Source organism: Poecilia mexicana, unplaced genomic scaffold (genome assembly GCF_051168715.1).
Source record: "Poecilia mexicana isolate PSO_F unplaced genomic scaffold, ASM5116871v1 scaffold_13, whole genome shotgun sequence".
In the NCBI taxonomy this organism is placed as follows: Eukaryota; Metazoa; Chordata; class Actinopteri; order Cyprinodontiformes; family Poeciliidae; genus Poecilia; species Poecilia mexicana.
This window is the reverse complement of record NW_028263382.1, coordinates 17710388-17722836: the sequence shown is the minus strand read 5'-3', so window position 1 is coordinate 17722836 and position 12449 is coordinate 17710388. Positions and strand designations below refer to the sequence as shown.

At 38.1% G+C, this 12449-nt stretch overlaps 1 protein-coding gene across 1 annotated transcript; it reads left to right on the top strand.

Moving 5' to 3' along the window:
- The first annotated feature begins 1568 nt into the window (after positions 1–1568).
- On the top strand, positions 1569–12024 carry kcnj5 (potassium inwardly rectifying channel subfamily J member 5). Its single transcript, XM_015012744.2, has 3 exons — positions 1569–2395; positions 4911–5784; positions 11654–12024. Exons 1-3 carry the CDS (start codon positions 2333–2335, stop codon positions 12022–12024), a joined length of 1308 nt encoding a protein of 435 aa, XP_014868230.1. The 5' UTR covers positions 1569–2332.
- The last annotated feature ends 425 nt before the right edge of the window (positions 12025–12449 follow it).

Sequence of the window (12449 nt, the reverse complement as noted above, 5' to 3'; positions counted from 1 at the left end):
TAAATTTGGTGCATAAATGGCACATCCAGTTGATTGTGCTATTCGAGCAGGGATAAACACACATAGTTCTCAAACTCAGTTTTTGTTTGAGAATAAAAACTGAGGCATTGCTGGTTATAGAGATCTGAGAGGTGGAGCTCAAGAAAGGTTAGGTATGTGATGGTGGGTGGCAATTTCCCAGCCCACATGCAGAGTCACCCCAGAGATATCAGTGGTAAGTTTTAGTCACAAACAAAAAAGAATGGGCAACAGTTGGGGTCTCTCTGGACAAGTTGGGGTCATCCAGAGGGAAGTTATTGTAGGAATCGTGAACAGAGAGGCTGTATGCAAGCGTTGGGAGGGGCAATCAGGTTCTGGTGTGAGAAAGCATGCCCTGTGGTCGTATGATGGTAGAGCGCTTGTTGCTGGATAGACAGGCTAGGAGCTGAGGGCATCAAAGCTTCTGCGGATTGTTCAACAGGAGAATCTTGAGATGGATGGCAGGGGAACATAATTAAACCTCTGGAGCATGAAGACTGCATGACTCAAGAATCATACACTCTGACAAAAAGAAAAAAAAAAAGAAAAAAAGACATGCGGTCACATGAAGTTTCTGGAGATTTAAAGTCTACCATCAAGGTTAATCATCCAGCAAGGAGTGAAGGTCCTCCAGCTCCTATATTCACCAGAGTCCTGATGAGGTGACTAACCCCAGGTGTGCAGAGCCAGCAGAGCTCTCCAGCAAAGATCCTCTCTAAAAGGCTACATCCGCACAGTATCGATGCTCAATTACAATTTTTTTGCTGAAATCCTTTTTTTTTTTTTTTTTTTTTTTTTTTTTATGTGGTCGTTCAACACTGCTAATTAAGCCCGACCACAACAAGACTTCAGTGTGAACGGTTTGTGTCCCCAAAGTGGCCCAGCATGAGCAGCAGAAAAACATTGATGTCAGACACCAGCTCACTGTTTGGTAACAGTGAGCTGGTGTCTGACATCAGCAGCCGTTTAAGGACCAATTTTAAAGTTTATTCAGCAATGGAAGCCATCAGTATTGTCAGAGGATTATAACAACAAATAAAGATAATAGAAGGAAAGCAAAGCTAATAACGATGGCTTTTTGTGAAGCATCAACTGCAATTTCTGTTTCTGTTTGTATGTATAATCAGAGCCAGGAGTGGTCTGATTGTTATGTGATGCATAATATCATAGTCATAATTTTTACCATTGTTTATGTCCTCATTTTAATGCATCTGGCTTCTTCTGGTGCAGAATTATGACACATGTCTCATATCAATGACAGATAAGCAGAGTAGATTGCAACATGGCAGAAACTTTGAAAACAATCCGATATGTATTCAAATTAATACTGCACATGGAAGTGGCACATATTGGATTTTTTTGGGGTTGGTGAAAAGATCGGAATTGGGCTGTTCTAACTGTGACGAAAAAGCCAGATATAGGTCGCATATGGGCAGAGATGGTGGATTTGGGTCACATTTGCTTGCTGTGTAAATGTAGCCAAAGTTAAGTCACACTCTCAGCAAAATGCACAGCAGAATCCTGTCAGGGTGTGTCAGAGGTGGCTTGTGTATCTCTTATTACTCACTTAATATAAAAATATTTTCTAAACGCTGCTGATTTCTATTTTTTTTTAACATATTTAATAGATCCAACCCTAATTATCCAATTGACTCTATAGTGACTTGGTTTTCCGCAGAAACAAGATGTAAACATGTTTAATGCCTCATAGTAAGGACACTAAAGTTTGGGACAAAAAAAATAACCTATAAGTTATACAAACAAGTAAAATGAATATTCTGTCTTATTCATACACAATTGCAGACTGTGCCAACTTCCATTGGAGGGAGATAGAAAGATCACCCTTATACAAAATGCATTAAGGACGCCAAAGAGACAGATTTTCCTAAATTTGTCTCTTGTCTGTCCTCCAACACGGTGACATTTTTTGGGTTATTTATAGTCATCAATTAACCTAATGTGTCTGGTTTTGGACTGTGGAGAGAATCTGGGGAGAACCCAGGCAAATACAGACAATATCTTCAAATGCCACAAAACAAAACAAAACAAAACAAAACAAACAAAAAAATTACTCATGGAAACTAATCCCATCTTTTTGCAAGGCAACAAATGAAAAGTGTTGGCTGATAGGCAAAAAGCTCAAAGAAATAAATTCAGTCAGAAAATTCTTTGATAAGACTTAAGTTAAATTTTTTTTTTTTGTTTTCTGTGTCGGTTTAACTAAAATTTAACAAAAAAAACTTATAAAATAGAAATGTTTCACATCTAAGGTAATTAACCTGCTCTATGTTCCACAGGTGTGCTTCAGCTGAGGATGGCAGGAGATTCCCGAGTCCTCATGGACCACAACATGGAGATAGGGGTAACCCCTGCACAGGTAAACTGCAAATCCACCATTTTTCGCTGAAAGGTTGATGTTTGCTAAGCTGCAGTAAATAAGATGGGGAAGAATAAGAGGGACAGAAAACAGGCTGGCAATCTGTGCAGAAGCTTAACAGTACTCAAAGTAAAATGGCTATTAAATATGCAACTGGTGTGCTGTAAAGATTTGTTTGTGTATTTGAGAAGTGCTGACAAACAAAATATAATTAAATTTCCTCAATACTCAGATCAATGCATAATTCAGTTTTGCTAGCACTGAGAATGATAAAGAAAAGACATCCAACACTTGCCTCTATAACAGATGGTGGAGTCATGCTTGTTATCTGCACTCATTCCCCAGCTGACTGGAACTTTTGGCGGCTACTCAAGCCCGACAAAAAAAGGCTCAAAAAGGAAAAGGGAAAAAAAAACAAGAAACTTCCACTTACTGCTGCCATTCTGAGGCTGCTAATTAATTTGTTTATGGACCATCAACCCCAGGTACTGACTACAAAAGGCAGTACTGGTTGAGACAGCTACTTCTATGACTCAATTAGACCATACAAGATGAAATGAATGAGCTTGTTTTCATGAGTGGTGTAAAAAAACGGCTTTCTAAGCTACAAGCTTTAAAAATTGACTACTAAAGAAGCACTTTAGATTGCAGCGTATGCTGCTTGTACGATGTCATAATACACTATATAAAAGTGTGGCAGATGTATCTTAAGGTTGGACCATTCAAGCTTAACTGATTGTCCACTGTAATATCAGCACATGCTGCCACAGCTCAAAATCTCCTGCCCCCTCCTAGGGTAAGTTTAAAAAGTTGCAAGTAGTGAACTTATTGGCCCTGAATGTATAACTTTTACCTTGTGTTCATATGCTTTAATAACATTTCATCCAAACTGATCAAGCTGCTTCAATAAGTAATCGTCTCTCAGTTCTTCACTGAAATGTTCCTTTAACAAGGATGACCTCAAATCAATATGAAGAAAATCAATACAGTACACCCACATCTGACTAAAAGTGCATAATTAAACATAGGAGAGCAGTGAAAGTTCCCCTGACACATCAGTGATACTACCTTTAATAAACCTGTCTGGCAGGCTTTAATTGTAGGCTCCGTAATCGAAGGCACTGCAAGGACATTGTAGTGCTTTTGATTCATTTCTTTGCCAGCTAAACCGAGAGTGGAAAGCTGGTAAAGGCCAGCATGAACACAACAGGATGAAAATCTCTCAATGATATCTGCATGATACTGGACAACTACAGACTGCAGGTGTCCAATTAGCAGCAAAGTATATTGAGACGACACGTCATTTAAGTGAAAATTCCACTTTGTCACAGGTCATAGGTTTGTTTGAAAGCTCCACATGGCTTTGTCTTGATGTATGTTTGTTTTTGCTTCACTTCTATATGCTTGGGTCACTCAAAAGCAAAAAAAGGTCAGCCTTTGTTGAAATACATCACCGAAAGTGTGAAGCTGTAGTGCTATTTTCATTAACCCTGGTGGAAAATGACATTCAATTCGACAACAATGCATGGATGCTAATAGAAGCAGCTTGTGTCAATGATAACATAAGGGTCTGTTGGACAAGGATGGAAAATCTGCTCAAGCTAGCGTCCCTTAGCGTGCAAAAGGAGAGAACACAAGGGACACAGAGGGAGACAGGACACAGCTGTGGAGCCAGACCGCCTTGCTGGAGCGGGGCCAGCACAGACAAAGACCCCGGTGTCCTTGTGCTCTTTTGTCCTTAGTCTCTGTTTCTGTCCAGGTCTGGTCCATATGCACACATAGACTGGCACCTGCAATGTCAGTGGCAACCAGAGCACAGGAGGCAACTTTATGATGCAGCTATTGATTGCATTGGTGTCGCTGCCAGACAGCCAGGTGTAATAATAATAATAATAATAATAATAAATTTAATTTATAATGCACTTTTCATTAATAAAAATCTCAAAGTGCTACATGGTTCATCTAAGTGCATAATTAAACATAGGAGAGCAGTGAAAGTTCCCCTGACACATCAGTGATACTACCTTTAATAAACCTGTCTGGCAGGCTTTAATTGTATAATGTGTAATGTGTAATTGTGTTAGTTTTTCTAGTATCTCCGAGCAAATCCCATAAAGCAAGTTCACTTCTAAAAACGTTACCCCAGTGGTTCTAAAACTTTTTTATTAGAAAAAGCACCTCAATCTGTATGCGTTTTCAGGCGTTTCATTATCTTGAGTGACATTTTTGAATTATAGACTGAAATTTGTTGTGCCATGAAAAGAACATTACCAACATTTAATTATGTTTCCATTTTTTACTTGAAGGTTGAGATTTTAGGCAGTACAAGAACTACCCATAGCGCCTGTATTGTAGTTTGAGAACCATACACTTACAAAACATAAAGTATGTAAAGTAAATTTGTACAGGAAAAAAGTAAATGTTCAGTAAGAGCTTCTTTCAAGCTGTTTGTGCATGCTTATTTTGTTTTACCCTTTGTTTTTTCTCTCTCTCTCTCTTTTGTTGTCCATCTTAGGTTAAGAAACTCCCGAAACATCTGCGGGAGCCTCAGATCTCAACCGAGCGAACCCACTTGATTTCAGAGCCTGTAAAAAAGCCACGACAGCGGTATGTGCAGAAGGACGGCAAGTGCAACGTTCATCACGGAAATGTGCAAGAGACCTATCGTTACCTCAGTGACTTATTTACTACTCTGGTGGATCTGCGGTGGCGCTTCAGTCTATTAATTTTTACCTTGGTTTATGTGGTCAACTGGCTTTTCTTTGGGTTTCTCTGGTGGCTTATTGCACTGGTTCGTGGAGATCTGGTGCACGGAGATGAAGAGGGCTGGACCCCCTGTGTGGAAAACCTCAACAGTTTTGTCTCAGCTTTCCTCTTCTCTATCGAGACAGAGACCACCATTGGGTATGGCTATCGCGTCATTACAGAACGATGCCCTGAAGGTATTGTGCTGCTCTTGGTGCAGGCCATCTTGGGATCCATTGTTAACGCAATCATGGTGGGGTGCATGTTTGTCAAGATTTCACAGCCAAAGAACCGTGCCGAGACCCTCATGTTCTCAACCAATGCCGTCATATCGGTGCGGGACAACAAGATGTGCCTCATGTTTCGAGTGGGGGACTTGAGGAACTCTCACATTGTGGAGGCGTCAATTAGAGCGAAGCTCATCCGCTCACAGCAGACCAAAGAGGGGGAGTTCATCCCACTCAACCAGACCGACATAAACATCGGCTTTGACACAGGGGATGATCGGTTGTTCCTGGTGTCGCCACTCATCATTTCTCACGAGATCAACGAAAAGAGCCCCTTCTGGGAAATGTCCATGGCACAAATGGAGAAAGAGGAATTCGAAATCGTCGTTATCCTTGAGGGCATGGTTGAAGCCACAGGTATGAAGAAGGAAACAAATGAGAAAGTAGAATTGGAGGATATGCCAAGAATGAATAATATATATTTTTTTGCAAAGATAAAAAGTATGAAGTGACTTTAATAATGGATGGATGAGTAGATGGAGAGGAAATAAAGGTGTTCAACGGGTTTAATGTTGTAATTTATGAAATGACAAAAGGCTAATTGACTTTTCTTGGAGCATCAAAAACATTAAGACATTTAGTTCCGTAACATTAAAGTTGTAATGAGGATATGGTATTTCATAAGCTGATGACTGCTCTTCAATCAAAAGGGTTCCATGTAATTTTCTTAAATGGGACGTAACACTAAAACCTACAAAAGCATTTTAAGTGTTTCCTTGTGCTCTCAGCAGCCCTCATCCCCATTATTGCTACTTAAAGGTTTTGTCTTTGATTTTGTTTATTTCAAAATGAATAAAGTGTAGCTACCCACACTACAGGTTTTTGTTATGGGTAAATTCTGAGGTTCTGCCTGGTTACATTTACAAGACACGTATAACCGGAGCTGCTGCTGTGAGTAGTCAGAGGACAAGAATCCATAGTTAAATAGTCAGAATGTTGAAAAACAATCACAGTAAAAAAAAAATTTAAAAAATTAAACTGTATTTCTACACCAACAAGGATAATAAAGTTCTATTGACAGAAGATCTGGCATAAAATTCCAGTTAATGACCTAAAGAGAGAATCTACAGGAAGAATTGTTGTTGATATTCTGTAACATAGCAATGTGCTTTGAATGTTGTCATTTTTAATGATTTGTGTTTCAGTTGCTCTCTCCCACTTGGACATCTGTCTAAACACAGAATGCACAAGCCGTCCATTTGATTTTCTTTTGTGTTATTCAAATTTCTAGGGTGCATTGAACACAATGCCAGGATATGTCAAGTTTTCAGCTCATAGCTCTGCAAAAAAAATACCTTTGTTCTTAGATATCCAACTAAAAACTGAAAACACATATGTTTTTGCAACATTCTTCTTTTGTTTGTCTTTTGAAGGATTCTTAGGTCAGTGCAAAGATAGTGAGAAAATAAAACATTTCTCTGAAAGATAGTTTAGTACAAGAAAATATAATTTATGTATCGGTAATAAAAAATGCTGAAGCCTTCACAAAAAACTATAAAAGCTCTTCAGAGTGTCAGCCCCTTATTCTGCTCTTTGCTTTGTGCAGAGGGTCTGGATGCTTACTGGAAATTGCTTATAATGTAAATCACCACCTCCCAACGCAAAGAGAATTGCCGAGAAACAACTATGTTGTTTCTCGGCAATTAATTTCTTAATATTTGAATTATGGCCAATACAGATTGAATGGCCTTTACTGCCATTGCAAAACTACAACCACAGGCAGACTACAGTTCAAAAATGGCGAAGAAAATGACATCATACTTGTTGAAATTCATTCTGAGAACTCAAGCTAATTGGGAAATGGTTCCAAGAGACATTTTTGTAGATCATAAATTGCTACATGTGTTCCAAATTTCATAATACTGAATCGAAGCATGACTTGGAGTTCATCAGGTACTGTAGAGGAATTAGGCCCTGTCCACTGAATATTTGCATAAATATGTTGAAATTGGTGCAGATTGCATGTTAAATGTGTAAATTAAAGCTAAAATTATGACTACAGTGTGACATCTGCCTTCACTATTCCGCCAAGCCGTGCCGCCCAGTGAAAAGTCTCTGTTTTGGATATCGGGTGAGATCGACTGTGTCCCATATGACTCAAGCTCAAGTGAGGAGGAAAATGGGACCAGCAAGGGACCTTTCCAAGTGAAAAATGTGACTTAGATATTTTCAGGATCATACATGTCAAGTTTTTGACTTGAGAATATGGGAAATGTCGCCGGTGCTATTGTTGTTGGACACCCCATACAACATCAACATAGTTCAGATCTTCTATGCCAAGGATCTTGTGGCAAGAATGCAAAGTCTGAGGTCTGGTCTCTTTGTTCTCTGTAATATTTTGACTGAATGATGTCCGCCTTTCTTTTCTTGCTATCTCATGCCGCTGAGTACTTGACTCAGGCATGCGCTCACCTTTCATTTTACTGTGACATCACGCTGAGGTTATGCTATCACTGTCCTTGACTGCAAAGCAACAGACTAACACGAATTCCTAAATACCAAATTTTCCACTGTTATATGTTATATTCAGAGCATATGCCATAAAAATGTAAACTTGGTGAAGAGTTTTCCATCACAACCATTTTGTTATAGAGTTGTTAAAGTATTAGACCTTCACCTGACCCAAATACGTACACTCATTCCTAAACTGCCCTTGGGTATGAGTGTGTGCATGCTGGGTTGTCTGTTTTGCTCTGTGAAGGACTATTGAGGACTATTCAGGTTGCAAGTAAACACCCATTTAGACCTTCTTTAACCCTTGTGCGATCTTAACATTCTGTTTACTCCCCTTTTCTTACAGGTCAAAAATGACCCGCCCTGCCAAAACCCTAAAATAAAGCAAATTAATTGAATTTTAGATCCAAAATCTATTTTGCATGATAAAACAATCTGTCATTTGTCATTTCAACTCAGTTTAATTAATGTTTTTTTTGCTACATTATACAAAAAGATGATTGACAGTATTACACTCTTTTTTTCTTTCTACCACAGTGTCATAGCAGTTTTCTTTTACATAGTAAAGGTTTATTATTGTAATTAGATAAATGTGAACCTATTACTTCTGAATTACTGAAAGGGGGGAAAAAGTCAACAATTTGGAACTTTTTTGTCAATTCTTTAATGTTTTTTTAGGAAGTGAATTATAAAAATACCTCTTGTAAGACAACAAAAAAATGTTGCTTGATTTTGTGAACACTTTTCAACATCAACTCTTCTGTCGATGTTGACAACTTCAGCATCTTATGTTGAATAACATAAGACGTTGAACATCCTGCAAAATATTATGAGATGTTCGACATAAGATGAAGATCATCTTCTGCTCAACATAAGGTGTTGAACTTAGGAGGAAGAGCATCCCCATGAGATGAAGATGCTCTCATGTTGAACATATTCAACATAAGTCAAAGAACATCCTACGCTTAATCCCACGTTAAACATAAGATGAACACCTCATCTTGAACACCAAATGTTCAACACAAGATGTTCAAGAAAACCTTCAGAGCATGAAGATGTTCTTCACCATGTGAAGACGCTCCTACATTGAACATCTTCAGCACAATAATTTGTTCAACGTATGATGTCCAACATCTTATGCTAAAGATCCCATGTGCAAACATACAACGTAGCACCTGTTGGGCAGTGAAACATCTACTCATGACTTCAGCAAAGAACCAACTAGTGGTACTCAGATTCACCATACTTTCATATCTTCTATTCCTAATTTGTTTTTATTATGTCTGAGATTGTTTTCTGTTGTGTTTGGGAACTTGATATGAGGGGTTGGCTGCAGATTGAGAGTGTAGGTGCAGATAAAATGCAAGTTCAATTCGTACATCAATCCAGTTTCTTTGATATGTGTGCGTGCATGTGTGTGTGTGTGGGGGGGGAGGATGGTGCGTGTGTGTAGATATTAGAGAGTGTTTGTGTGTGGCCTTTGACAATCTGTTTTTGGTGTTTAAATGGTTTTCTAATTCATGGGTCCAAAATGACCCATAAGACAATCCCTAGTGGTGTACAGCCCACATGGAAATATAGACAAAAACAAAGTATCACTTTTTCTAATGATGGGGTTTTAGGAAATTTAGGAAAAGTCATACAATTTCAAGTTAGACAAAGATTGTTTAGGGCATTTTTCCTACAGCTAAACATGCTAATGGGTCACTTTTGAGCTAATGGGTCACTTTTGACCGGCAAGACACACAAGGGTTAAGTGAATGAAGTTGACAACAACTACTAAGCACAAACACACTTTTGCGGTGGCAATAGTGATTTGTTCTCACTGTACATAATGTCAGTTAACAATGACATTAAATATTTTAATGTCATTGGTCTCAATTAAATATTTTCACTACCATGTTTGCTTCCATCTAAGGAAGATGGTAGTCTATGAGGTAAAAATGAAAGAGAATAAACTTTCAAAATTCTGCTACAATAATGAAGCAAAAATGTTTTACACAACAACGTTATAAAATGAATGTACTCTTTAAAGTTTATTTTAAATCTGGAAATTGACTAAAATAAATTGGTGCAAAAAATATTGTTATACAATTGCAGGCATTTGTTTTTTTTATTTTTAATAGAATATGAAAAAGATCCCATCAATCAAACTCCATGAATCTCACACTAACAATTTCCCTTTTGGTCTTCAGGGTTTGCAAAAACAACTTTGCTATCTGCCGACCATTTATTCACTAATACATTTTTGCAGCAAATGTTTGCATTTAGAGAGTAAACATTTTTTTTTCTTTATTTCATAGTAAAACATTCCTTTCTTACATATTTTATTGTGTTGCTGCTATATTCCTCTTCATTTTATTAAATCAAATGAAAAACAATGCATCTCCACAATTGATTCACAGATCTCCAGTGCTGTAGTGTATCTCATCCAGTGTGCTTTATTATTTTAACAAGCCAGACACGGTGCAGCATTTGTTTAGCAGAAAACAGAGTCACCTGTAGGGTTGATGAAAGACGTTGTTTGACTGCAGCGCAACTAACAGTACGTTCTGAAAAATATGTGATGAGTCTGCAGTTTGTTGTAGAAGTACAATGATCTGCCAGAGGCCAAGTTATGTGCTATATGTGTTGCCGGCAACAGTTTTTTTGTTTTCATTATTTGATGCCTCCAAACCTGAGATGGAGGGTTTAGGTTTTTGCCCGTAGTAAAATTATTTATACAGAAAATAAGACTTTTTTTTTAAGACATTTCTCAGAATTCATAAAACATCCATGCTATTGTTGAGAAAACAAGAGGCTCTTTTCTTTTTTCTTTTTTTTTTGTAAGTTAGAATATTTTGCCATCTTTTCATGGAAGAGAACACATTGAGAAGAGACAAAAAGCTAAGTTTTCAAAAAGTATTTTACTGAATTATAACGGTAATGTAATGTATTAATCCCAAAAACGTATTATTTGCTTATTAACTCTGTGCTACAATCTGATCTTAATTGTTTCAGCATTGTGAATTCATTACGTGTGAATTCTATTGCAATTAGTTTTCTTTTGGGAACTATATCATTTGAAATCACATTAGGTTTTGCTTTGTAGGAAAATACATTACTGAATCCTTCATATCCTGTAACCAATAGTTGTTAAAAACAAGTTCCAGTGTACTGTATTTTTAATATTACTTGGACAAATGATGACATACAGGCCTCTACGTATGCAAAGCTGGCATGCCCTGATAGAAGTGAAGCTGTCACCATAGAAACAGGTAATTCCACAAAGTATTGACTCGTGGAGGTTGAATACAATTAGACAGCACAGTTGTTATATTTCGCTCTTGCAGTCTGAATTAGACACCGACGTGTCTCAAAATGCTGTAGAAAATATCTCAGTTTATCAGACATCCTTTTTTAGTTACCTCACTAATACTGAAAACAGCTAACTTTAAGATTTATTTGCACATGTAATGTGTAGTTCATTGTATGGTGCATTCACTGATTGGAACTATATTGGAATTATATTTTTTGAATTGAGCGATTAAATCTGAAAATAAAATCCTCTGGAGCTCTGCATAAAAATTATGAATAAATACATACAAGTTTCTTGATGGAGCTTAACATGTGGGACCCCCTTTAACTCACCTAAGTTGCACTTAGGTGTGAGTCTGTACATGCATAATTGTTGGCAATAGCTACTAGTTCTCCGTGGCCTTGCAAGGATTAAGGGTGGAAAATTATAATATGTGCGTGCGAATACACTCATTCCTGTCCATATCTGTTGCAGGAATGACATGTCAGGCTCGGAGTTCCTACCTGGATACGGAGGTGTTATGGGGCTACCGCTTCACACCTGTTTTATCTTTGGAAAAGGGCTTCTACGAAGTAGACTACAACAACTTCCATGACGTCTATGAGACCAACACTCCCGTCTGCAGCGCCAAGGAGCTGGCCACCAAGCTTCGGGACGAACCACTTTTGCCTCAGCTCCCGCTTCTAAGCCCCGAACCTAAAACGCAAACTTTTGACCCCCTGGACTGCCTGTCAGAGTTGAATCCACTAAGTCAGGATGAAAAGATGGAGGAAAGAGATTCAAGTGACAGGGGAGAGAACAATGGCTCAGCTGCTGCTCTCGAGGAGCCTCCAATCGCTGATTGACTTCCTGACTGCAGCGTTACATCAGCCAAGAAGTCCAGCAAAGACTGGAGCAGACGATGCTTCTTTTAATCAATGGCCATTTATTTACTCTGCAGTAATTTGAGACAACAGACTTTGTCTCCAGATTCCGACACATGCAATATTTCTCCATAAGAGCATCAATCTATGGCATAGATTGGTTTTGTAGACAAAATGTATTACTCATACAGAGGCACACATTTAAAATAACTATAACTACTCTTAGAGTTTAGGGGCTTTTTATAACCACAAGGATCACCAAACTGTTATTTCACATGAGTTCAAGTTTGATGGTTTAAAGCAAACTAAAGCTGGAAGCCCTGAAAGCACACCATGAGTTTATTGTGGATGCACCAATATTCTCATTTTAAGATGTTGTAAGTCTGCATTTTGTCTAAGCTTCCAGT

What these genes read in the sequence shown, in the direction of transcription:
- kcnj5 (XM_015012744.2), top strand. Translation starts at nt 2,333, where the DNA reads ATGGCAGGAGATTCCCGAGTCCTCATGGACCACAACATGGAGATAGGG. An exon ending in TAGGGGTAACCCCTGCACAG is followed by an intron (nt 2,396 to 4,910) that starts GTAAACTGCAAA and finishes TGTCCATCTTAG; the next exon opens with GTTAAGAAACTCCCGAAACA. An exon ending in GGGCATGGTTGAAGCCACAG is followed by an intron (nt 5,785 to 11,653) that starts GTATGAAGAAGG and finishes TATCTGTTGCAG; the next exon opens with GAATGACATGTCAGGCTCGG.